Source organism: Quercus suber, unplaced genomic scaffold (assembly GCF_002906115.3).
Source record: "Quercus suber isolate HL8 unplaced genomic scaffold, Cork oak 2.0 scaffold_829, whole genome shotgun sequence".
Lineage (NCBI taxonomy): Eukaryota > Viridiplantae > Streptophyta > Magnoliopsida > Fagales > Fagaceae > Quercus > Quercus suber.
This window is the reverse complement of record NW_027070259.1, coordinates 53,017-77,779: the sequence shown is the minus strand read 5'-3', so window position 1 is coordinate 77,779 and position 24,763 is coordinate 53,017. Positions and strand designations below refer to the sequence as shown.

Here is a 24,763-nt window from a genome sequence, read left to right as displayed (position 1 = left end):
TGTGTGTGTGTGTGTGTGTGTGTGTGTGTGTGAAAGAATTGAAAAGAAAAAAAATTTGGCAGGGATATTCCAACCGTTGGACCGGATAAAATTGAAAAAGCAGTTGAATTTGAAACAACAAAAAAATGATGGTTGGAAAGTAATAATAAAGAAAGATTAAAAAATAATATTTAATAAAAGGATGAGATATAGAATTTTGGGATGTTGGGTGTATTGTAAAATGGGATGGTATAATAGATAAAGTAGTTTTTTGAGATTGTAAAATAAGATGAGATTTAGCATCCGGATGTGGATGCTTTTAAGTAGAAGTGGTATTGTACTCGTAACAATTTATCACCTCGACTGTTATAAAATTTATTATGTACATAAGATTATTGAATAAATAAATAAAAAACTATCTGGATCTAACAAAGATTTGGTTAAGTCCAGCGGTGTTGGAGTGCATTAAATCGATACGATACGGTAGTAAGCTAAACCCAGTTAAATAATAACGGCAGTTTAAAGTTTTAGTCTAATTTTTATGTCGGAAAGATTTTAGACCTTTACGGACCAACGTAACAGAACGAGTAGCTCCAGAAATGGCAGTATCCGCAAATAAAACAAAATCTTGGGGGCAAATCTAGAAGTGGGGACTTTAATGTTGAGTTTACGCGTTCACGTTGTTGTGTTTTTGATAGGGAAGCCAAACACGAGAGAGAGAGAGAGAGAGAGAAAGATAGCCGAGAAAGAAGAGAGAGATAAAGCGAAGGAAAGTGCGAGAAAATAATAAGGTGGGAAAGAAAATCAAAATAGTTGCGGAGAGGGAAGGTTTGGTTTTGCTCTGATCCCCAGTCTTCTTCTTCCAGCCATTGTTGAGCCTTTAGCCCCTCTGCAACGGCATTCTCACATTCATTTTCCCCTACGGTTACGGTTTTCTCCTTTGAAGTCCGTACATTTGAGCGAGAGAGAGAGAGAGAGAGAGAGAGAGAGAGAGCGGAGAGAGAGCGCCGAGCTAAAACGACTCGTGCATTGTGGTGATTTGGGCTGACATTTTGGATTTAAATCTGTGGATTCTGTGTTATGGTCACATTGCAAGGTGGTTGTTGTTGAGCGAATTTAGGGTTTATTAGCTTAGCTCAGCCTCGGCCTCAGATCTCAAAATGGTACATTGTTTTTCTACCTCTATTTTAACAATAAGAAAGAAATATGAAGTTGAATTTTTTCAAGTATATACATACATTCATACATACATGCCTAGTGTTGTCTCTGGTTGAAATTTCAGATATGTGTGTTTGCATTTGCAGTGTTGGAATTTGTAGCTTGTTCGTGCTGACAGTTCTGTCTACTTAATGCATCAAACTTTGCTGTTTTTCTATTCTTCTTGTTCTGACAAATAATGCTGTTTACTCTTTAAAAAAAAAAAAAAAAAAATCTGTTCGATTCGGATAGCATTTGGTGTAATTGACTGCTTATTGTTGAAAGGAGTTGTGCAAACAATTCATATTTCTATTTGATAAATCTTATATATCAATGGGAGTTGTGTAAACAATGCATATTTGGATTTGATAAATGTTATATATATCAATGTGGCAAGAGTGTGTTCTACTACTGTCTCCTTGAAGTGGCTATACATTTTCGGGAGTTGCTATAAACTCTTAGGACATCTTCAAAGGTTGATTTATTCAAATTATTAGCACTAAAGTGCTGAACTGCCTCAATGAGGTTAGATGGAGAGAATGTGCTTTCATTCCTGAGAAATGTTCTGCTAGAGTTAAGAAAATTTGTTCTTACCTGAGAATTAACTTGTAGTTCTGGTTGATTTAGGCTGGTTTGTTTAGTGTGTTAACTGTAGGGTTTTATTTTTGGGTGGTTGCTGGGTTGGGTAGTTCTGGTATGGTGGTTTGCCTGTTTCCTTGGTTGTGGCTTAGCTGCTTGTTCTGGCTATGTGCTGTATTGTATATCTTTAGTTTTCTTTGGTAATAAAATCATCTTGTTCATCCAAAAAAAAAGGTAATGAAACCTGCACCATGGGAAGTCACACTATAGTTTGGTTTACCTGATTTTAGACGATCATATCTTCGTATTGTATTTGGTTTTATTTATATTTTATGTTTTTGCAAATTTATTCTGAGATGTGTGGAAAAGAAAAATTTTAGTGGGCTACCTTTTTTTTTTTTTTTTAATAGTCTTGATGAATATCTTGTTTGATTTTAATCAACCGTTGCTGGAAATATGTTTCGTATTTTTGTTGGTTTGGCCAGGGGAGGCAGAGGTGTGCAGTGTGCTCTAGTATTATGTTTAGCTGGATTCCAGTATAATTAGTGGTTTCTCTCTTGCTGCTAACCTCACATATCTGCTTGAATACATGGAACTCATATTTGATGTCAATGTTCATGTTGGAGATGCACTATCTTTACAGTTTGTTTGATAGATGTGCTGATGATCTACTTGACTAATCAGGTTACTCAATCCAATTTAGCAATTGGATCCCATGTTTGGGTGGAGGATCCTGAGGCAGCTTGGATAGATGGTGAAGTTGAGGAAGTTAATAATGAAGATATAAAAATAAACTGTACATCGGGGAGGACAGTGAGTGCTCCTTCTCAGAATCAATATGAAGTTATTGCACTAGAATTTTGGATATCGTGTTTATGGTGTAAAAATGTTTGATTTCATTGGCTTTTGTTATTACTTATTAGAATTTTTTCTTTTAATTGGTACTTTACACATGCATCTAGTGGGCTTTGAACCCATGGCTTCACACTCCACTCACTTCTGTAGGAGCAGGAAGTGCCATTTGAACTAGAGCTCATTTTGATATCATGTTAGATGTTGCATTTATACACACAACAAACTCTTTGTTAGAAGAATAATTTATGACTGTTGAAATGCCTAGGTGAGATTTCAGAATGGAATTGTAAGTTTTCTATCATGAACTTCTTGTGTTGCTTGTGTTATCTTTAATCATTCATATATTCTACATTTTCAATATACACGCAATTTACTATAATATTGTGTAGAACATCATATGGAAACTACACTTAACAAACATTCTTTTGGGAAAAATTGCATGCAAAGCCATAGAAGATAATTATTAGGAGTGGATTGTATGAAAATTATGATTGAATTGGGGACTATAAAAAGTTTAAAAGTTATAGATATGTGGGAATCTTACATCCTAATTAGCATGGATGCTTCTGGGATGAAGATCTATTTTTCATTTAAAACTTGTATTCCTTGTTGATATTAGGTTCATCCAAATTTGAAAGTATTTTTTCCTCAAAAATTTGAAATGTAGCCCATTCTTTTTGGATGCTCTTAGGTATTATTTGGACACAGCATGAATGCTGGCATACATGCCTGATTTAATTGATTGTTGCACTTTTCATGTTTGATTTTTGTGTTCCTGTTGTATTCCGTTTGTGTACATGGGTGTCACTATTTTCTTTTAATCAACGAAATTTTACTTATTATTTTTATTATTATAAAAATGCTAGCATACTTACTGTTGGGGGGATCACAATTTAACTCCCTACAACCACTCTAAAAACAGGCCCGCGTGGTTTGATGTCGAATGCCATAAAAGATTTGAGTGTGTCTTCCTCATCACCAATTGGTTTTGAGGTGGAATGGCACAACTCATGGTCTGACACTTACCTTCTTTCTTTCTATTATAGACACAAACATCTAGATCTAAAGTATAATTTCTTTACAATTTGGAAATGCATTTGGATGCTCTTGGATATGCATTGTACAACTTGAATGCTAGGATATGTGCCTTTCTTAGCATAGATAGAACTGTTTCTGTTAGCAAATAAAATAAGAAGGGCCTTTGATGGGTCTTTTGAACCTTAAGTGAATGATGCCCACTTGAATATAAACAAGGTTTTCTTTCCTGATTGATGGATGATGAATAATGATTTGATTAACCAACCAATGAGCTTTGGCTCAAATGGTACTCCCACAAGAGTGGATGAAGGGTGAGGTTGTGAGCTCAACACCCATTGGGTGCATGTGTAACTTACCATCGAAAAAAAAAAAGCAAATTGGATTAACAAAGAATTAATTTTATGTATGTACACACACAACCACATTTATATATGTATATGTATATGTATATTCACCTGCACCCACCCCTTCCCCCTCCCACATACCGTACCAATACAAAAAAGTACAACACATACAAGTCTACATTTATCCGTATTTTGATCCTATTTTTTTCAATATTAGTTCACCTTTGAAATTCTGATATATTGACATTTTGTTGATTGGAAAATTTAGAACTATTTTACTATTTTTATGTCTATTAGTGAGGCTTGATATTTGGTACTTGACATGCTATTAGATATGATAAGATTTTGGGGGTGTTTGAGCCTTGCTTTTACATGTTATGGCCAAATTTTACATCAGCTTGTTAGTTATTACTTTTGAAGAATTAAATTTGACACTAAATTCTCCATCAAAGTTTTGTTTGTTAGTTAAAAATTAGCTTTGAAATGTTGGTTAAAAGTCTTTTTATGTGGCCTATCATCTTTCCAGTGCAATGGAAGTGCTACTATTGAAATCTCCGTACAAAGGAATTGGTTTTCATTTTTTCTCTTGGGAGGCCATGATCCTGAAAATATGGTTGTTCCCCATATTTCATTCTACTTATGTTGCCCGACATTTTTATAACAAAGCATATTTGCTTCAAAATTATGACGTTCAAAGTTCATTTGATTGTATCTATTATCTGGTTCTAAATTTCCATCACTTTATTATTAACAAAACCTTCATTGTATGTTTAGGTAGTATAGTGTCTGCGTCGTTTTTTTTTTTTTTTTTGGTTGTGATTGTTTCATTTTTTCTAATTACCCAATATAAAAACATTGTGATCAAGTCTTAGGGTTAATATTTCTGTGTTGTAGGTTGTGGTTAAAGCATCCAATGTCTATCCAAAGGATCCTGAATTTCCTTCATGTGGTGTTGATGACATGACAAGGCTGGCTTATCTGCATGAACCAGGGGTTCTGCAGAACTTAAGATGTCGTTATGATATAAATGAAATATATGTGAGTATACATTTTGATGACTGGTTGTTTATTAAGATCAGATGCTTCATGTTTTTTTCTTAATTTTGCATGTTTTTTTTTCTTTTTCTATGTATATCATGTCTGTGAAGTGTGGACAAGTTCACTGATTTGCTATCAACGCTGAATTATTTAGCTTTCATGTATTTTTCAGAAAGTATATCTCTGACAGTTCAGGAATACAAAGCTAAACTTGCTAATGATGTTTCCAGACTTACACAGGAAATATATTGATAGCTGTGAACCCTTTTAGAAGGCTACCTCATTTATATGATAATCATATGATGGAACAGTATAAGGGGGCGGCTATAGGTGAGCTGAGCCCACATCCTTTTGCTATTGCTGATGCTGCATACAGGTATCTGTCATATCCTGCCAAAATTATAGGAGTGCTTCAGTATATCTAGTGTGCCTAATAAATAAAAAAAAATTGTAAATGCAGATTGATGATTAATGAGGGAATTAGCCAATCAATTTTGGTTAGTGGGGAAAGTGGAGCTGGTAAAACAGAAAGTACAAAAATGCTTATGCGTTATCTTGCCTATATGGGAGGGAAAGCTGCAGCCGATGGCCGACGGTCTGTGGAGCAGCAAGTCCTAGAGGTAACAAATCTATTTGATGTTTACTCATCCGAACAAATGGTCTTAAAGTTGATACCTCTGATGTTGAATTCTGAGATGTCGCCTTTTCTTGGGAATGGATCTTGTACCAGTGACAAATTCTGTCTATTCATGTTTTTTGTTCCTTGTCTGGCAGTCCAACCCTGTTCTCGAAGCATTTGGTAATGCAAAGACAGTCAGAAACAATAATTCAAGGTGGGAAACCTATTTCTCAAATGACACACACACACACAAATATATATGTATATGTATGTGCATGTGTATAAATATATCTTCCTTTGTATTTCTATGATCTGTAATATATTCTGTTTGGTTTAACACAATTGCAGCCGTTTTGGTAAGTTTGTGGAGATTCAGTTCAATGAAAGGGGGAAAATTTCTGGAGCTGCCATCAGAACTTATTTACTAGAACGATCCCGTGTTTGTCAAGTTTCTGACCCTGAACGAAATTATCATTGCTTTTATATGCTTTGTGCTGCACCTCAAGAGGTAAACTGATTTCTTGCATGTATATGAAATTGTATTTATTGAGAAATTGTATTCATGGAGAAATTGGAGTCTGCTTCAATGATCTTTATTGTATGACTCATTCATTTAAAAGCGTCTGATTAGCTTACAACCAAATCAATTGCTAATGTGCCTAACTGATTTTTGAAGGCTCTGCTAGAGTGGATGAGAGCTTTGGGGAGTTTTTTCATTTCAAACTTCTTTGAGCTTATTGATCTTTGTAATTTTAGAACTATCAATTAACTTTCAGCTAGTATACTCCCAGTGTACTTGATGAATTTGCTAATGAGATTTTATTACTTAAAAAAAAAAAAAAAATCCCAACTGATTTTGGTGTTTTTAATGCCCTAAATTATGTAATTAGTTTTCTCATGGTGTTTCTTTCTGAAGAATGTTCTGTGTGGTGAATATCTTTATTGGGGGGATTGTCTTGTTAATTTGTTTTGGCTATGTTAGGGGTTTATAAAATTTGCTTCATGTGGTTTGAGGCTTGGTAAAAATGTTTAAGATGAGTACTGGCTGTGGCTTAAATTTAAAGAGAAAAGAGTGTTTTTGAACTACTTTCAGATTAGAGGAATTAGTTTGGTAAACTTCTTCCTCTGTTTGGAATCTAGCTCCTTTTTCCCAATTGTGGACCCTATGGAGGGATTGGAATCATTGTACATTTGACAGTGTGGAAGTCTCCATTGTTTAGCTGAAATCATTTTTATAATATAATTGTTTGAATGGTCTCATTTTCTAGGCTCTGTTGAGATACACTTCGTTTTAAAATTCATTAATTCTCTCTTTTAAATTGTAACTCTATAATGTTGTAATTATTTTGGAGCACCTTATGTATAAAACCTATATACATGGGATGGTTCTATTTTAATAGAGATTTATTACTTATAAAAAAGGGGAAAAGAATAGAAGGAATAAGAAAGATATAACTGCAGAATCTCACCAAGGTATTCTGTGATTCATCTAGAAGAACTTTAATGGAGTCTCCTTTAGCTCATTACTTTCTTTTTACATAACCCCAAAGGGAGTAAATTTGGCTGAGATTTTATTAATAAAAGTTCTTTCTGATTTCTAAGAGTTACTTCAACATATATAGGCTTTGTGTACTCCTGATCCTAGTAGATTTTAGGACCAGTACAGGAAGTGCTAAAACCAAGCTAAAAATTATAGAAGACCAGAGAGAATAAGCTAGTTATAATAGGTTCTATGGGCCACAACCACATACCATGTCCCGACACTATGGAAGTTCCCCTAGTACCCTTGCTTTCTAAAACTAAGAAGAGTACAATATTAAAAAATACTTTTTTTTTTTTTTTTGGGTGGGGGGGTGTGGTAAGGGGTGGGGTTGAGAAAGCAAGTAGCCTTTTAATGACAGAAAACCATAAAAAATAAGACTTGATACTATCTAGAACTAGGAAGCATGGACTCTGGATATGGTATGAAATAATATGAATATGGCTACATCAGGTCAGGATATGGCGGGATGTGCAATTATTTTTTATTTTCGATAAGATTTGTCAAAATTAAATAAATAAAGGGATGTGACAATTAATTAATTTATGAATATATATTTTAGGTATATATTATGTTAAATTTTGGTTTATAAGAAAAATAAAAAGTATCTACAAGGTAAAATTATATGAATAATGGTGAAATTATTATATGGACCCATAAGCAACAGAAATATGTGTTTAATTATGGTGTCTATCTCATTTTATCACAATGTATGGTTTAAAAAGCATTCAAGCGTATGTTGGACAAAGACACTCCAAGGAGTTTGACCATGCTTTAAGATCTAGAATAGCCTTTAAAGGTCTTGACTTAGGCCTTATAAATTGAAATTAATGTTAACAAGATTCTTCGGCTTCCAAGCTTGCCTTTAAAAAAAAAAAATGGCCCTTAATGAGCCTCTTGTATCCTACATCAGGTTGCCCATCTACTTGAATTTTGAGACAAGTATAACTTTTGAAGGCCTTCATTATTTGATTTATGTTTTTCAAATTTCCTTGGATGGTTGCATGGCTCATGTTGAACTTTTAATCCTTAAGAGTGCTAGTTTTAGACTCATTAGAATGAGCTCCCTCTCAAATCTGAGAAATGAGAGATAGCTATATTTATCAACCTTTGATTGATCAAGTATATCAGCAACCCCTAAAAGTTTTCCCTTCGCATAATGAACAATTATCAAATGATGGGCGATCTGATTCTTGCAAGGCAGGTAAAGGGGCAAAGTGAAAATAACTGGTATAGCTATAAAATTTTGAAAGATTTTTCTAGATTTTTTTTTTTTTTTTGGGGATTGGGAAGTTACTCATGCATCCAATGGGTTTCATAGCACCAGAGTTCATACTAAAATTTTTTGTATCTGTTGGATGGTGTTGGACCCTAGGTTCCCTTTGATTCCGTATCTGGTATGGAAGAGTGCTCTAGTGACATTTATTGCTTAATTTTCATATAAAATATGAGACACTGACCATCACTATTATTTTTTTATGTCGAGTTGGTTCCCTGATTGGTTTCTCTTCAACTCTGATGGAAATATTTGATAGTAATTTGGAGTTCCCACATCCATATGTTTCCTTGTGCCTCTGCTATCAGGATGTTGAGAAGTACAAATTGGGAAACCCAAGAACTTTCCATTATTTAAATCAATCAAATTGCTATGAGCTGGATGGAGTGGATGATTCTAAGGAGTACCTTGCAACTAGAAGAGCAATGGATGGTGTTGGGATCAGTTCTGATGAGCAGGTACTATGTCTGGGTAGTTTTTTGACAGGAAATATTTATATGAAATCTCCACTAAATTTTTTGTTCTCAGGATGCAATATTCCGAGTAGTTTCTGCAATACTCCATTTGGGCAATGTTGAGTTTGCAAAGGGGAAAGAAATAGATTCTTCTGAACCCAAAGACGACAGATCTCAGTTCCATCTCGCAACGGCAGCTGAACTTTTCATGTATGTGATAAATTTTGAAGTATAATGTCTAGAGAACTGAAATGCAAATCCATAATCTGCAAGTTCTGTTTAGGTGTGATGAGAAGTTTCTTGAAGACTCACTATGCAAACGTGTGATTGTGACACGGGATGAGACCATAACAAAGTGGATTGATCCGGAGTCTGCAGCTCTCAGTAGGGATGCTTTGGCAAAAACTGTTTATTCAAGGTTATTTGATTGGTAGGTTCTACAAGCTTCAGTACTTCCATCATGAAGTATAAATTGAATCCATTGATTTATCTTCCTTTTTTTTTTTGGGTGAGAATAACGTTCTGAACACTTGTTGACCCAGGCTTGTGAACAAGATCAATAATTCTATTGGTCAAGATCCTCATTCAAAGAAGTTGATCGGGGTTCTTGATATTTATGGATTTGAGAGTTTCAAGACAAACAGGTGCTTAACCGGTACGCTTTTGTTTTCGTTGTTTACTGAGGTTAATTTGTTGCAAAGGACGGCTTGAAATTCCAGTGGTTGATCTAATGGGGGGTGTTTAATTAGGACATTTAAACTTTGCGGCCTTGATGCATTATTGTTGGTTCTACTGATTAAAAAAAAAAGCATTATTGTTGATTCAATGACTCCATATTTTTGTTCTTTTAGACAACCCACATATGAGCTGATCGATGTACTTGTTCAAATGCTACTACAAGGAAAATTTTGCGTCATTGCTTTCTGCTTACTTTTTGGGCTGCTTTGTGGCTTTTGTTTGGATGATGGCGATTTGTGTTTGTGTAGATATGTAGTCATAGTTATATAATGTGATATTTCTCAGCCTATTTTGAGTTTTGCAGTCTGTAAAATGTTAGTTGTCTCTGTGCAGCTTTGAGCAATTTTGTATCAATTTGACAAATGAAAAACTGCAGCAACATTTCAACCAGGTCTGAGCATGAAATATGTTAACTGTTTTTTAGGATTCCTGGATATCTTAAATTACTTCTAACTTAATAGGACATCAATAATGTGTTTGGCAGCATGTTTTCAAAATGGAGCAGGAAGAGTATACAAAAGAAGAAATTGACTGGAGTTATATAGATTTCATTGATAACCAGGATGTTCTTGATCTCCTGGAAAAGGTGTGTAAGTTTCCCTACTGCCAGATGTTCTAAATATTGCTTCAGCTTGCCATCCAATGTGGAGGCAGTGACTTTGCTGCAGTGGTGTGCCTGCAGGAAAGATAGGAGTCAAAGTTATATTGGTTTTGATCTCTATTGCAATAAGCTTAATCTTCTGTTTTTGAGATTGTTTCTTGGTTTGGCGTGTGCTTCAGGATTCTTTTCTTTTTCTTCTTCTTACTCTTTATTCTAAATATTATCAAATTTTTGTTTTGGCTCTTTAGGGTCCATTTGTTAAATTGTATACCTACTGCATACGTGAGTTGTACCTGTTTTGTCTTTTGTAACAAATCTTTTACTTCTAATATGTATAATATTTCTTGATGACACACCAAGTAATATTCCCACTTTCTATTTTCTTATTGAATCCCTCTGATTTCTTTGGTTTTCTTCTTTTATGTTAGTCAAGCCCCTTTAGGCCCAATGATTGGAGGATTTGTGGCTAATGCACTAGGTGCTAGTACTTGATGCTAGTATGCTACACTTAATTCCACTATCCATGGTTCTATTCTGTATGCTAGTTTAAAGATCTCTTTCTTTGCTCAAAAAAATTGGACTTCTGATGGTTGGGTGTGTGTGTGTGTGTGTGTTTTTTCCTTGTGGAAATGATCCTTCTGTATTATCAAATGTTAAGGCAGAATACTTTGGTACTTTAATTTATTTAACTAATGGGGGCTGTATGGTTGCCTCAGTAAGAGTTCAAACACATGCATGCATGCATGGTATGAAGCTTTATTTTATCACAACTCCATGTTGGCTGTACAGTAATTTCTCTTGTGCAATGGAGTCTTACTTGTCCATCTAAGTTTCTTGTTTTTGTTCTTGTGCCTCTTTTATGCTTGTTACCCCACTTCAATTCTTTTTGTTGTTGGATAAAAGGGATCTGCTTTGATGAATGACATAATGTGTGTTCTATTTTTCTCTAACATGTGCTTTTGTAATCCAGAAACCAGGTGGCATCATTGCTCTTCTGGATGAGGCTTGGTATGTTTTAGAAGATAAAACAGTGATGCATTTACTGTTATTCCCTTTTGTCTTCTATGGTTATGAAGCATTTTCTGTATGGTCCATGCGATACTATTTTCGAATTTATTTGTTTTAAAATTTTTTTATTGGATATATTTTGGGTGATTGTGACATAGCCCTGCTTATTTTTTTGTAGTATGTTTCCAAGATCAACAAATGAGACATTTGCACAAAAACTCTACCAATCTTTTAAAGACCATAAACGCTTTAGCAAGCCAAAGTTGTCACGTAGTGATTTCACCATTTGTCATTATGCTGGCGATGTGAGTATCTGAAGTTCACTTTGATTTACATAATAACATGCCTGAAACACCAAGAAGAATGTAATTCACTGTAATATATTTTTAATGGGGGGAAACGTTTTTGTTAGGTCACTTATCAAACTGAACTCTTCCTGGAGAAGAATAAAGATTATGTTGTTGCAGAGCATCAAGCACTCCTGAGCGCTTCCAAGTGCCCATTTGTTTCAGGCTTGTTCCCACCTCTAGCTGAAGAATCTTCCAAATCATCAAAGTTTTCATCAATAGGTTCTCGGTTTAAGGTCTGTTTCTGTTGTTATGTCTGTGCAATGCAATTTAAATTCTTCCCATATGCCTTTCAGTTTTTCATAAATAATGTTCACTACAGCAACAATTGCAAGCTTTGCTAGAGACACTGAGTGCCACTGAGCCACACTACATTCGTTGTGTAAAGCCAAATAACCTTCTCAAGCCAGCCATATTTGAGAATGATAACATTTTACAGCAACTTCGCTGTGGGGTAAGTTCAATATTTTGGTCTGACTAATCAATCCCCTCCTCTTTTTTCTCTCTAAGCACTTGCATCATTGGCTTGGCAATGTCATATTTCAGGGAGTCATGGAGGCAATTAGGATCAGTTGTGCTGGATATCCCACCAGAAAGACTTTTGATGATTTTCTATGTCGTTTTGGCATCCTGGCACCTGATGTTTTGAACGGAAGGTAACTTTTTTTGTCATTTCATTTGTTGAATGCGTGGAGTTTGATTCTTATTCCACTAACTTTAGTTCTTATTCATTGTAAGCTATGATGAGGTCACTGCTTGCAAGATGCTTCTTGAGAAGGTGAACCTTAAAGGCTATCAGGTATATTTTCATAGGTTCAGTGATCTATGTACTGCTTGAACAATTAATTGATAACAAATTTCTGTTTTTTTCCTTTTTTGTGTGTTGTTTGGCAAATGCCTGTGTACTGAAAATGCATGGCAGACCCTCATTGCATTGGTTTTGGGTTTTTGTTGTATCATTGTACTGCCACTAGTAGCCACCGTTAAAGTATACCACTTGGTGCATTAATGCTGTTGTGGGCTGCTGTCACACATGATCCTAAATCCTCGTATATATCTCATGTAGAACATTTTTGATTTCTTACTGTTTCAGATTGGCAAAACGAAAGTGTTTCTTAGAGCAGGTCAGATGGCAGAGCTAGATGGTTGTAGAAGTGAGGTCCTAGGAAGATCAGCAAGCATTATCCAAAGAAGTGTTCGCTCATATTTGGGTCGTAAAACTTTCATCTTGTTACGACTGTCTGCCATACAAATACAAGCCTTGTGTAGAGGTAATGCTAGTTTTACTCAAGTGTATCTTGGTAATTGATTCAGAGAGTATTAACTTGAGGTTTTGTTGACTTGACTTAATAATGTGATTTCTTTGAGCTGATTGCAGGGCAAGTTGCCCGCCATTGGTATGACAACATGAGAAGGGAAGCTGCTTCTATGAGAATCCAGAAACACTGTCGCTTATATCTTGCTAGGAATGCGTATAAAAATTTATGCTCTTCAGCCGTTTCTCTACAGAGTGGTGTGCGTGGGATGGCTGCTCGTAATGAGCTTAAGTTCAAGAAGCAGACAAGAGCTGCCATTATTATCCAGGTAAATTTCATCTTTTGTTCATAAGAGAATTATCATTTGAGAGTTCTCTTTCTCATTTTGTTTTTGTTTTATCTATATATTTGAAACAATGTGAGCAAGAAGTTTATTGATGTTATTAATTTCCTTTACTGTCCTTTTCCTTTCTCTTCTGGGGATGCCTTTTTGTATACTCCCTCTGTTATTGGGTTCTGTTTTGGCATTTTCTATTTCAATTTTAATTGCTTAAAAAAAAACAAGAACTTTATCGAAGCTGTCAAGAAGGCGAGCAGACCATGTAATTAGGACTTGGATGAGTGAGTGATAGTAGTATGTTTGTTGTATTTGGGCAGGTTAGGACTTAGGGGAAGTTTTCTAAGTATGTTAAATTTGTGGTAGGGGAAAGTATAAGAGTACTGCTTTTGCTGTGAATCCTGTGATACTTTTTTTTTTTTTTTTTTTGGAGAACTTTTGGCATGATACTTGGTGTGGGATTGTTGCATTAAAGAATTATTTTCTAATATGTTTTAAATAGCAGAGGATAAGGATGGTTTTGTTAGTTTTTTTTTTTTTGGTATCTTTGGAAGATCTTTTATTTATTTTATTAAGTAGATCTTCAGAAGATCTATTGATAGAATCTCAAGTTTGCTTGTGCATCATAGGGCTGGGAAATTGAAACTCTTTTTTGGGCTTTCCATATTCTGACCTCTTAATGAGTATGGGTGTGGATAGGTTCTCTAGTTACGAGTAATTTTGTTGGAAGACTGTACAGTATAGCAAAGTTCAGGGAGGCCACACCCCCCCCCCCCCCCCCCTTCTTTTTTTTTGGACAACTGTTTTTGGTAAGATTCTGGCTGTGGAACACGTATATTCAGTTGCCATTTAATTGACCATCTATTGCTCTGTTCATCAGTTGTGAATTGTAGTCTTTCGTATTCTTTTTTTTCTGGTGAAGTGTAATTTAGTTCAAAAGGATTGTTTGGACAACATCGTAACAGTTTGGTATGGAATATGACTCTTCTTTGCCTTGTGTACTATTTGGAGAAAGTTGGATAATGGGACTTTTAATGGTGTTGGGATTTTAACACTTGAGCTTCAATCTTTAATTCTGTGATAATTTTATGATTGGATGCTTGCTTTCAGCTACCCATGTTTCCTCCCCACCACACCCCTTTTTTTTTTGTTTTCTTTTTCTTTTTCTTTTTTTCAAATTTAAAATTATAATCTTTTGATGAGCTTTTTGTATATCCTTTGTGCATTAGAACTTCCTCTGTATTAAAATCTCTTACTACCTATCAGAAAAAGCAAGATAAATAAGTGAAGGGGCATACAACCATTGGCTGGGATTTAATATAAAAAGAAAGTGTATACCATTATTACCATGTTTTTTTTTTCCATATGGCTTAGGTGTTAGATGTGTGCTTAGATTCTTCTTTATGTTATGATTACGATTCATGTTGTGTTCTGTTTTGGTGGCACGTATTTCAGGGTGCAATCTTCAAGCTCTGCAATTAAAGCCACATTTGATATTTTAGTTTTTAAGGCTGTATCTTGACATGTACTGGCAGTAACATTGCACATTCAAACTTGTGACATATTAGGAAATTGATAATCAAAAGCAGCCTCATTTCGCCTTTATTTCTGGTGTGAACCACCTTTCTTTAAAAGGTCTATTTTTTCCATCAAGTAGCTGATTTGAGTATTTTACTGTGCCAAGGCACTTTTTATTGTTCAGTTATCTGGCCAACAAAGGGCTTCATTAAGTTGCATAGGGGCTCTATCTATGGAGGCAAGTATATGGGGGACTCCTTTAAAAAAGAAAAAGGGAAAAAAGAATAAATACTAATTCGTAAAGCTTAGAACACTAAGAACCCAAAGAAGCCTAAATAAAGGAAAAAGTGGAAGAATTGAAGTGGTGGTGCATTTGTTATGCTATTTAATAACTGTCACTCGGTTTGAGGGTTTTGTTTTTTAGAAGGTAGATTATGCTCTATGATTCTATGTCAATTCATGTCTGTTACAGAGTCAATGCCGAAGATACTTGGCCCGTCTTCATTATTTAAGGATAAAGAAAGCAGCAGTAGCCACGCAATGTGCCTGGAGAGCAAAGGTTGCACGTAGAGAGTTACGGAAACTTAAAATGGTGATGAATTCTTTCTTTCTTTCTTTCCTTGGCGAGGGCATGCTTGTTAGTTTAATGTTTTCTAAAATCTTCTTATGTGGCAATGTTTATGAGATATTCATGTGCTATATAAATATTCATTCTACTTATTATAATCTTCACAAGTTTGTATCTTATAGTTAGGTCTTGAATGACAAGTTTGTATTTTTCAAAAGTCAGATACTCTGGTTCCTTGCATTCAGTGGTTATGTGAGTTTTTTTATTTTTATTTTTATTTTATTTTAAATGTATGTCCACAGGCTGCTAAGGAGACTGGTGCTCTCCAAGCTGCCAAAAATAAGCTAGAAAAGCAAGTTGAAGAACTGACCTGGCGTCTGCAATTGGAGAAGAGAATGAGGGTAATAATTTTCTTTATTTAGATTAATACACAAATTTTCAATTAGCTGTCATCACGATGAACACTGGGAGGAATTGAATTTCATGTGAGGTTTTGCTATGAATGCTTTGGTTTCAACCCCTGCCCCCTCTCTTCCCTTTCTTTGGTGCATGTGTTGGCTTCCTTTTAAGTTAAGTTTCAAGGGCACTCTCTTGAGGTGGAATTTTCTCTTCTTTTTTAATTCATACGCTTGCTTAAATGTAAAAAGCTGCTGTATAGGTCAAAAGAATGAAGTGATGGTTTCAACATGGTGTTAGAACCTTGTTTGAGTGGTCATTGATTCAATTTTTGGCTATCCCTCTATTTGGTAGTGTGTGTGTGTGTGTGTTTTTTTTTTTTGGGGTGGGTGCAGTGTGAGGTTATCAGTGTCATTTTGTTTCTCAGTGGGATTTTCATTTTTGTCTTGCTTCCTAATTGCTTAAGTTTTTGAGATTGATGGTCCTCCAATGATATGTTAAAACAGTAAGTGGTCTCTATCAATATTGATGTACAATTGAAGTTTTTAGTGTGAAGGATGCACTCTTAATATGAACTTAGACTAACATCTGTTAATGCATGCAAGTTGCATATCTTATAAAACCTACAGGCTGCTTTTCCCATATAAAAATATGTTTTTGTATTATGTTCCCTAAAAAAAAAAAAAATTAAATAAAGAAGGCCCTCTGTCTACCTTGGTGCATCATTTATCTTTACTCCAAATGGTTCTTTTCTACCTTAAATTTTTTATTTTTTGATATGTAAGAAAAAATAGTATTAAAAGAAAACTACTCCATTAAAGAAATGAAGTAGGTAAAGAGAATATATACAAGCAATAAAAAGAAAACAGAAAATTATGTACAAGAGTAAAGGGGATCTAAAAACAGCGAAATGGATTCCCTAGAAGTAAATCCCCACTCATGTGACCAATCAAGCAAAGTTTCTGCAAATAAAGCTAGGAGCTTGTCCCCAGAAGGCTTTGATTACTCAAAAATGCGATTATTTCTTTCCCTCCAAATATTCCACAACACACAATGTGATACCAAATTCCAAATATTTGAAGAATTCTTTCCCAATCAATTTCTCCAACCTGACAATAAATTGATCTCTTGGGTTAACCCAATTAACACAAACGATCTGAAAGCATGCTAACTCTAAAGCTATCTGGTGTTGCTTGTTTTTTATCAATGTGTTTAGAATGTCTTCAAGGCTATCTAGTGTTGCTTGTTTCTAATCAATGTATTTAGAAGGTGGTGTTCTTTTATGTGGTGACTCTGTAAACTCTAAAGCTATCTGGTGTGGCTTGTTTCTAATCAATGCAGGCTGACCTTGAAGAAGCCAAAACACAGGAAAACACAAAACTGCAGTTTGCTCTGGAAGAGATACAACTTCAATTTCAAGAAGCTAAAACACTGCTTATTGAGGAACTCGAGGCTGCCAAGAAAGCAGCTGAACAAGCTCCAATTGTACAGGAGGTTCCAGTTATTGATCATGAAATAGTTAATAAGCTTACTGCTGAAAATGAACAGCTCAAGGTAAGGTTGCTGAAACTCTGGTATATTTTGTTTTTGAAAAAAAACCTTGGGTTTTAATCAGAGGCATATTAAATGTTTACTTGTGGATGTGGGTTGTAAGTATTTGCTCATAATTGATGATGTCATCCTGTCTCTTGCAATTTGTAGGCTCTGGTAAATTCTCTGGAAAAGAAAATTGATGAAACAGAGAGGAAATACGAGGAAACAAACAAGATTAGTGAAGAGCGGTTGAAGCAAGCTTTGGATGCAGAGTCAAAGATAATTGAATTGAAGACGTCCATGCAAAGGTTCTTGCCGCAAGTTTCTACTGCTATCAATTGGTGTAAAGTGTGAATTATTGTGGAATCTGGGTCAATTGGATTTCTTCTTGATTAGCTTGGGTTTAGCTATTATGCTTTGATTTTTGAATTATTAATTAAATATTAATTTTATTTAAATTATTGCCTATATTTTTGCTCAGGCTTGAAGAAAAACTTTCTAACATGGAAACTGAGGACCAAGTTTTGCGTCATCAAGCATTGTCAAATTCACCTGTTAGAAAAATGTCAGAACATCTAGCAATTCCAACACCTCTGGAAAATGGGCATCATGTAAGTGAGGAAAATAAAACCAGTGAAAGTTACTTTTATATACTGTTTACTTATTGTTTTCTACCCTTGCTATATAGTCCTGAGAGTCTCTATTTCAACAGGAACCACAGAGTGCTGCGCCAGCAAAAAAGTTTGGTACTGAGTCCTTCAGGAAATCCCAAATTGAAAGGCAGCATGTATGCACTTGATTACTTAGCAAAACAAAAAATAAATTGAATGCTTGTTAATTAATGAATTGTTTGCCTTATTTTTGGTGTGACGATTAAATGGACCAATTCTGATATTGGTTTCTGGTGCAGGAGAGTGTAGATGCTCTTATAAAATGTGTGGCACAAGATCTTGGGTTTAGTGAAGGAAAACCGGTTGGAGCATTTACCATCTACAAATGTCTTCTTCACTGGAGATCATTTGAAGCAGAAAGAACAAGTGTATTTGATCGCCTAATTCAGTTAATTGGTTCTGCAATAGAGGTAAGTTTATCAACCATAAGCAGATTTTTGTTAATTTTCTGGGATAATGTAGAGATCAGAAATGTGTTGTGGCAAACTGTGGGAGGGTAGTCTGAGGAATATTCTTGCTACTAATCTTCGATCTGTAATTGCTATATTGCTAACAGTTTCAATTAATTAGCTTGAGAAAGACAAAAACATCCTTCTCTCTATGATGTGAACCAGTAATAAAATGGTGCTTGTATAGCCCCCACTACCCAGCAAATCCCCCTCCCAAGCAAAATGAAAAAGAAAAAGAAAAAGAAATTTTATCGACTTTAATGAACTTATCTAACACGGTTCAAGCTTGTTTTAATGTTTCTTGCAGAGCCAGGATAACAATGATCATATGGCTTATTGGCTAACCAACACATCTACATTGTTGCTCTTGCTCCAACGGAGTTTAAAAGCCAGCAGTGGAACTGCAGCACGGAAGCCTCCCACCCCGACATCATTATTTGGGAGAATGACCCAAGTACTGAGATGATTATATATATATATTATGCGTGCTTGTGTGTGTATAATTATAACGTGTGCAAAAATATCATATAATCATTAATTTTTTTCCCCAGGGTTTCCGTTCTTCTTCTGCCAATCTTTCTGTTGGTCCAATTGACATAGTACGCCATGTTGAGGCCAAGTATCCAGCTTTGCTGTTTAAGGAGCAGCTTATAGCATATGTGGAAAAGATGTATGGAATCATTCGAGACAATGTCAAGAAGGACTTGTCACCGCTGCTTTCTTCTTGTATCCAGGTATAATGAATCCTGATTTTCCAACATTTAACCTGCAAAATAAATTGTTTCATGGTTTTAATATTCTTTCAGTTGTGATGGGCTTTCACTTAAACTTTTCCAAATGATTAATACTGCCTTTGTTGATTGGTAACTTCTAGAACTTACACAATATAATGGGTGTTTTTGTATAAGCTGTTAAAAAACTGTGTTTTTGAGTTTAAAATGAGCGTTAATAAAAAATTTATGAGGAGTTGTGGTTGCAAAACAGATTTTTGGGTTTTAAAAACGCTATTTTAAACTCCCAAAATGCCTAACCAAAAGGACCCAATGTGTGATAATGAGAGTTAGCATCCCATGATCTAACATGCTTTTGCGCTGAAGCTGAATTTTCTTTTCTCTTGTATTATATTTCTCCTTTCCTACTCTGGATTTTCATTTTTGCATTATACCCTGCTACAAACATGGAATGACTTTTATGATGGGTCTGTTGTAGTTTTCTGTATATTTTTTTTGCTCATGGTGGTGAAGATGCCAGCTATGCTTGCTGGTTTGATTTTGTATCACTGCTTGGCATTTGAGTTTTACGAATGATGTATATTACTTGCCTAAAATGTTGTCATTGTTGGAGGGTTTCATTCAATAATTGAGTGGTAAAATTTCAACTTTGACTGGTGTTCTGTGCTAGCCTATATCTATTAATTTGGTTAGCTATGTCTTAGTGTAGCAATTTTCTAACACCAGCTATCCATTATCTGACATTGCAGGCACCCAGAATGTCAAGAGGAAGTGTTTTAAAATCATCTGGACGGTCTAATAGCAATAGTCCTCAAGCTAGTCCTTGGCACCTCATCATTGATAGCCTTAATAGGCTTCTTTGTACATTAAAAGAAAATTTTGTATGGAATTACTTCAGGCAACTTTTTGAATGAATAACTTATTTTTGGATTTTGACGAGCCATGAACTTGTGGTCAGTTTTGTTTCAGGTTCCTCCAGTTTTTGTTCAGAAGATATTCAGTCAGATTTTCTCATATGTTAATGTACAGCTCTTTAATAGGTAAATTCCTGTTCTGCTCTCTCTCTCTCTCTCTCTCTAATGTAGTAACATCAATGTTGCATTCAAAGAAAGAGTGAAACTAATTGTTTTGGTGGTTGGGGAGGTAATCTACAACCCCGAGGGAGGTATTCCTCATCTCAAAAAGTAAGTCATGAAAGACTAAATTCTCATTCAATTATCAAAAGCTTCCTTTAAAAGGCCATAGCAGGGCTATATATACAACAAAGAGTTAGTGTTGATATCATAATAACTGATTAACACTTAAAAAAAAAAAAAAAAAAAAAAAAAAAAAAAAAAAAAAAGAAGCTAAATAACTATTCCCAAGTACATGTGCAAATGAATTTGTCACTTGCTATAATAATCACAAGCTAATCTAATTCCAACATGTCTAACTAACTTCTAAATCGATTAAGCACATGCCTAAATTACCAAAGAATTTTAGTCACATTATAACTTCTGAATTTATCAAGAAAAAAAATTAAGCACATGCCTCAAATAATTGAGCACATGTTCTAAAAGATATATTTGCTTGGAGGAAGACCTGTCCACATGGCTTTTCTTGAAATGGCAATGCTTGCTCCAAATACACTGCATCTCTCTCTCTCTCTCTCTCTCTCTCTACGTATGGTATACATTATAAGCTATTAGTGTTAACTTGTAGATGCATTATTCTTTGATGCTGCTGCAGCCTTCTCCTTCGTCGAGAGTGCTGCACGTTCAGCAATGGGGAATATGTGAAGTCTGGGTTGGCTGAGTTAGAGCTATGGTGTGGCCAAGCAACTGAAGAGGTAAGTATTGTTACCAGTGAAGGGCTGCAGTATCAGACTTCTTCAACTATCGCCTTCCTCTCTAATGGATCTTGGTAACAGCACTTAATGAGCTCTTGCTCAAAGGGCCTTTCTCCCCCTCACAAGAATGGGGTGGAGAGTGAGGTGATGGGTTTAAGACCCATTTTTGCATATGTAACTCACCAATAAGAAAAGATTTTTTTTTTTTAATTGTTTGTTTAATGGTTCCTTTCCTTGCAGTATGCTGGCTCATCATGGGATGAACTCAAACACGTAAGGCAGGCAGTTGGATTCTTGGTATGTTTCTTCGTTTCTGTGTTGTAGAACAATATGAAGTGATTACTTTAAAATTTTTTTGACAAGAATTTTTTATTGATAGCAATCTAAGAAACATGCAACCTAGCTACATGGGATTGTGCATTAACTACCAATTAGTTTGGCTAAATGGAGTTGATATTAATTTCAACTTAACTTCCAATTAGTTTGGCTAAATGGAGATGATATTAATGTCAACTTAATTTGAGAAAAACTTTTTCTGCAGGTTATACACCAGAAGTCTAGAATTTCCTATGATGAAATTAAAAATGACCTCTGCCCTGTAAGTCTATCTCTCTATCTCTCTCTCACATATACACAAACACACGCGTGCATGCATGTGCATGATTGTGCGCCAAAAGATCATCAACTATAATGAGAAATCTGATTAAAAAGCCAGTCACTTTGCCAAAAGATCATCAACTATAATGAGATATTTGATTAAAAAGTCACTCTAATTAGAGTGGGATTAAAAAGTCACTCTAATTAGAGTGAAATTCACACAATCGTATACTATATAATAAAAGTTGCATCTTATAAGCTATGGTAGCACTATGTGGACATCATCTTCTTTTTTTATTTTTTATTATTTATATATATATATATATAGGGTTGGGTTCAAGTTACATGTAATGTACTTCTAAGTAATGTTACACTTACACCATCTAATAATTTGCTATTCAATTTATATTTTGAAAATTATTTTATTGGATTACATATTCTATATGTTCTTAACATGTATGTCAATTTTCATGCTAATCGGATGTTATTTATTATTCGATTCATAAACTCATCTCTTATGCATTATTTTAAACAATAAAAACTTGAATAAACAACTGATTGATGACATGGTTATTGATCTTTGATCACCATGACATTTTGCAAGCATGAAAAATATACGAAGATAGTGAAATCTTAACTTAACCATATATATATATATATATATATATTTTGTTTGTTGGTTTTTCCTCCTTAATTATGAATACATTAAAATTTTTAACATAGTTTTCTCTAAGTAAAACTCTATCTCCAAAGTTTCAAAAGGTTTTCAAATTTTATTTTGATTAAAATTCAATCATCAAAAGATTCTAGAAATTTAAAAACACTTGCATTATTTACTTAATATTATTTTAAAAATCTACTGTAATTTTTTGTTTAAATAATAAAATTTGAGTCTTACATGTGCTTACACGGTGTGGTCCAAGGCAAGTTTACACATCATAGGACATGCTATGTGATGCATTATAGTTATGTAAAAATTATTTCATTGTTTAGGTGAAACTCCATTATCAAATTTTTAATAAATTTAACTTACTGATATATGATTCAAACTTAATTACTAAATATTTCAAGAAACTTAAAAGGAGTTTCATTATTTATTTTAATATCCTAGTATAATTTTTGGTTTTAATAAAAAAATTGGTCTTACACAAAGTGCTTTACAATTTAATTTAAGTAATTTTTATTCTTTTTTTTTTTACAATCTATTTTATTGTTCAATTTAAATTATATCATTGAAATGTTTTCTTTAATTGACATATGATTTTTTATTAATTTTTTCATTGCATGGGCATAAATAATGCTTGAAGAGTGAAGCAAGTGCCTAGATAGTTGCAAAAAGGAAGGGAAAAAAATAGAACATAAGAAAAGGAATGACAATGCATATCTCATTTTAAAGTTAATGTAATTATGGAATTTCCTGAATGATAATGATTTTGAAGTAATTAATTTTTATGAATGAATTGTAAATTGCTCGAATTGCTCTCACTCGTTATTGCTTGCTGTCTTCAGATCCTGAGTGTTCAGCAGCTTTATAGAATTTGTACGCTATACTGGGATGACAATTACAACACTAGAAGTGTATCACAAGATGTAAGTCAAGAAAATCAAATTGATAAAACTCTGGTTTAAAATTGCTCAAAGATATTTATTTCCTGCCTGATAGTTGTTAATGTGGTGTATATGTTAAAAAACTGAAATTATTAATGTGGTACTCCACCTGTTATTTGTACAGGTTATCTCCAGCATGAGGATTCTAATGACGGAGGACTCTGACAATGATGATGGCAACTCATTCTTGTTGGATGATAATTCCAGGTTTACATGCACTCAGTTCTAACCGTAGAAAAAACATTATAGAAAATCTAATATACTACAAAAAATATAGCATTTCAGCAGAAGAACTCTCTTCCTCAACACTAGGGGATAAAGAATGCTTTTTTTGTTTAGTTTTTGTTTTTGTTTTTGTTTTTGTTTTTTTTTTTCCTGAAGTAATCGGCTGAGATGGCTAAAGAAAATTTCTACATCTAATGTCCCAAACTCCCACTAATAATGCTTTTTGAATGCAGCATTCCTTTCTCAGTTGATGATGTTTCTGGTTCCCTCCAAGAGAAGCATTTTACTGATGTAAAGCCTCCTGCCTATCTTCTTGAGAATCCAGCCTTCCAATTTTTACAGGATTAAGGCCGTGGTTCTTTTGGCATTGTTCTCCTGGTGCATCAAATTCTGTCAAAGATTCAAGCGAAACTTCAACTGAGTCAATGTCACACTGTAAATCCACTCCAATTTTTTCCCCTCCATGGGTTACACCACCCCCCCTCTTTTTTTTTCCTTTGTAACATTCACTGCCCCGGATGTAAAATTATTCTTTAAGTTAGAATTGTAAAATTAATTAGGCTGGTTCAGATAGTTAAAAGGGTTAGGGATAGATTTTAGCGCTTCGAGTGTATTTTGTACTTTATTTTCAGTTTTTATATTTTCTTGGGGCCAGCATTCTTTCTAGGAATAGGAGGGAAGAATATTATATCAGTTGTGAGGTGCGAGGAGGTGTCTCAATAGTCAAGCATACTACTCCCGTCCCCCTCGTTTTATTGTACAAAGTAACAGAATATGAAGATATATAGTGTAATTGTTTTCTAGTGGATTGATGTCTTTATGATTTCCATTCTTCATTTGAATGAAAAAGAATTGTTTCCTAATTCATACTCATTATTTAGTTAACAAAGATTGTCATACACCTTCCTTGCGTGTATTCGCTAAAGAGATATTGTGTGTGGGTGTACTTCATTTTGCTGGAGAGAAGTTGAATCAAGAGATTTTTTGGTTTTGTTTCAATTTCCTGGAATACATGAAAGCTCTCTCCACTCTCTTTAAAATCTATATATTTTCACGAGATATTACCCAAATTTTGCTTCGGAATGTAAAATATTTTATTGAAGAAATTTTCAACTATTTGGTGTGATCTCAACTTGAAAATGCAAACACAAACTAGCCACGACGAACCACCACAAATTCAGCCACCATATCCATTAGGTTGGCTCAAATCCGACCAAATCCACTCCATCAACCATCCAAACTCAAAATTCTTAGAAAATTCTAAGGAAAAAAAAACATGACTATTAATCAAGTCCAAACAAAAATTAGGAGAAAAAAAAAAAAAAAAAAAGCAACCTGAACTCAGATCTGAAAGAACCCAAACCTAGATCATCAAATTTGCTTTGTTGAACTAGGCTGGTGGCTTCTTGGGTGTCAAAGCTATTGTTGGTGG

The 24,763-nt window shown here is 34.5% G+C and overlaps 1 protein-coding gene across 5 annotated transcripts; it reads left to right on the top strand.

The window, feature by feature from the left end:
• Positions 1-574: 574 nt before the first annotated feature.
• LOC112008315 (myosin-6) lies at positions 575-24,134 on the top strand. Of its 5 annotated transcripts, XM_024040647.2 has the most exons (38): positions 581-1,142; positions 2,440-2,568; positions 4,887-5,030; positions 5,261-5,406; positions 5,491-5,650; positions 5,805-5,863; positions 5,998-6,157; positions 8,774-8,923; positions 8,994-9,130; positions 9,204-9,350; positions 9,463-9,564; positions 9,992-10,049; positions 10,143-10,244; positions 11,230-11,267; positions 11,446-11,572; positions 11,680-11,850; positions 11,937-12,068; positions 12,161-12,270; positions 12,353-12,413; positions 12,708-12,885; positions 12,993-13,198; positions 15,198-15,317; positions 15,596-15,694; positions 17,031-17,243; positions 17,391-17,530; positions 17,704-17,833; positions 17,935-18,009; positions 18,133-18,303; positions 18,650-18,796; positions 18,894-19,076; positions 19,823-19,954; positions 20,043-20,113; positions 20,802-20,901; positions 21,142-21,198; positions 21,443-21,499; positions 23,008-23,088; positions 23,231-23,313; positions 23,565-24,134. In XM_024040647.2, exons 1-38 carry the CDS (start codon positions 1,140-1,142, stop codon positions 23,677-23,679), a joined length of 4,494 nt encoding a protein of 1,497 aa, XP_023896415.1. In that variant the 5' UTR covers positions 581-1,139; the 3' UTR covers positions 23,680-24,134. The 5 variants fall into 5 exon arrangements, 3 of the variants coding, with proteins under 3 accessions (XP_065623685.1, XP_023896415.1, XP_023896416.1); XM_024040648.2 differs by lacking the exons at positions 581-1,142; positions 2,440-2,568 and having other exon boundaries at positions 4,924-5,030; positions 5,271-5,406; XR_010626653.1 differs by lacking the exons at positions 21,443-21,499; positions 23,008-23,088; positions 23,231-23,313; positions 23,565-24,134 and having other exon boundaries at positions 575-1,142; positions 20,032-20,113; positions 20,775-20,901; positions 21,142-21,200.
• Positions 24,135-24,763: the final 629 nt, after the last annotated feature.

What these genes read in the sequence shown, in the direction of transcription:
- LOC112008315 (XM_024040647.2), top strand. An exon ending in TTCTTGATCTCCTGGAAAAG is followed by an intron (nt 10,245 to 11,229) that starts GTGTGTAAGTTT and finishes TTTGTAATCCAG; the next exon opens with AAACCAGGTGGCATCATTGC. An exon ending in AATTGGAGAAGAGAATGAGG is followed by an intron (nt 15,695 to 17,030) that starts GTAATAATTTTC and finishes TAATCAATGCAG; the next exon opens with GCTGACCTTGAAGAAGCCAA.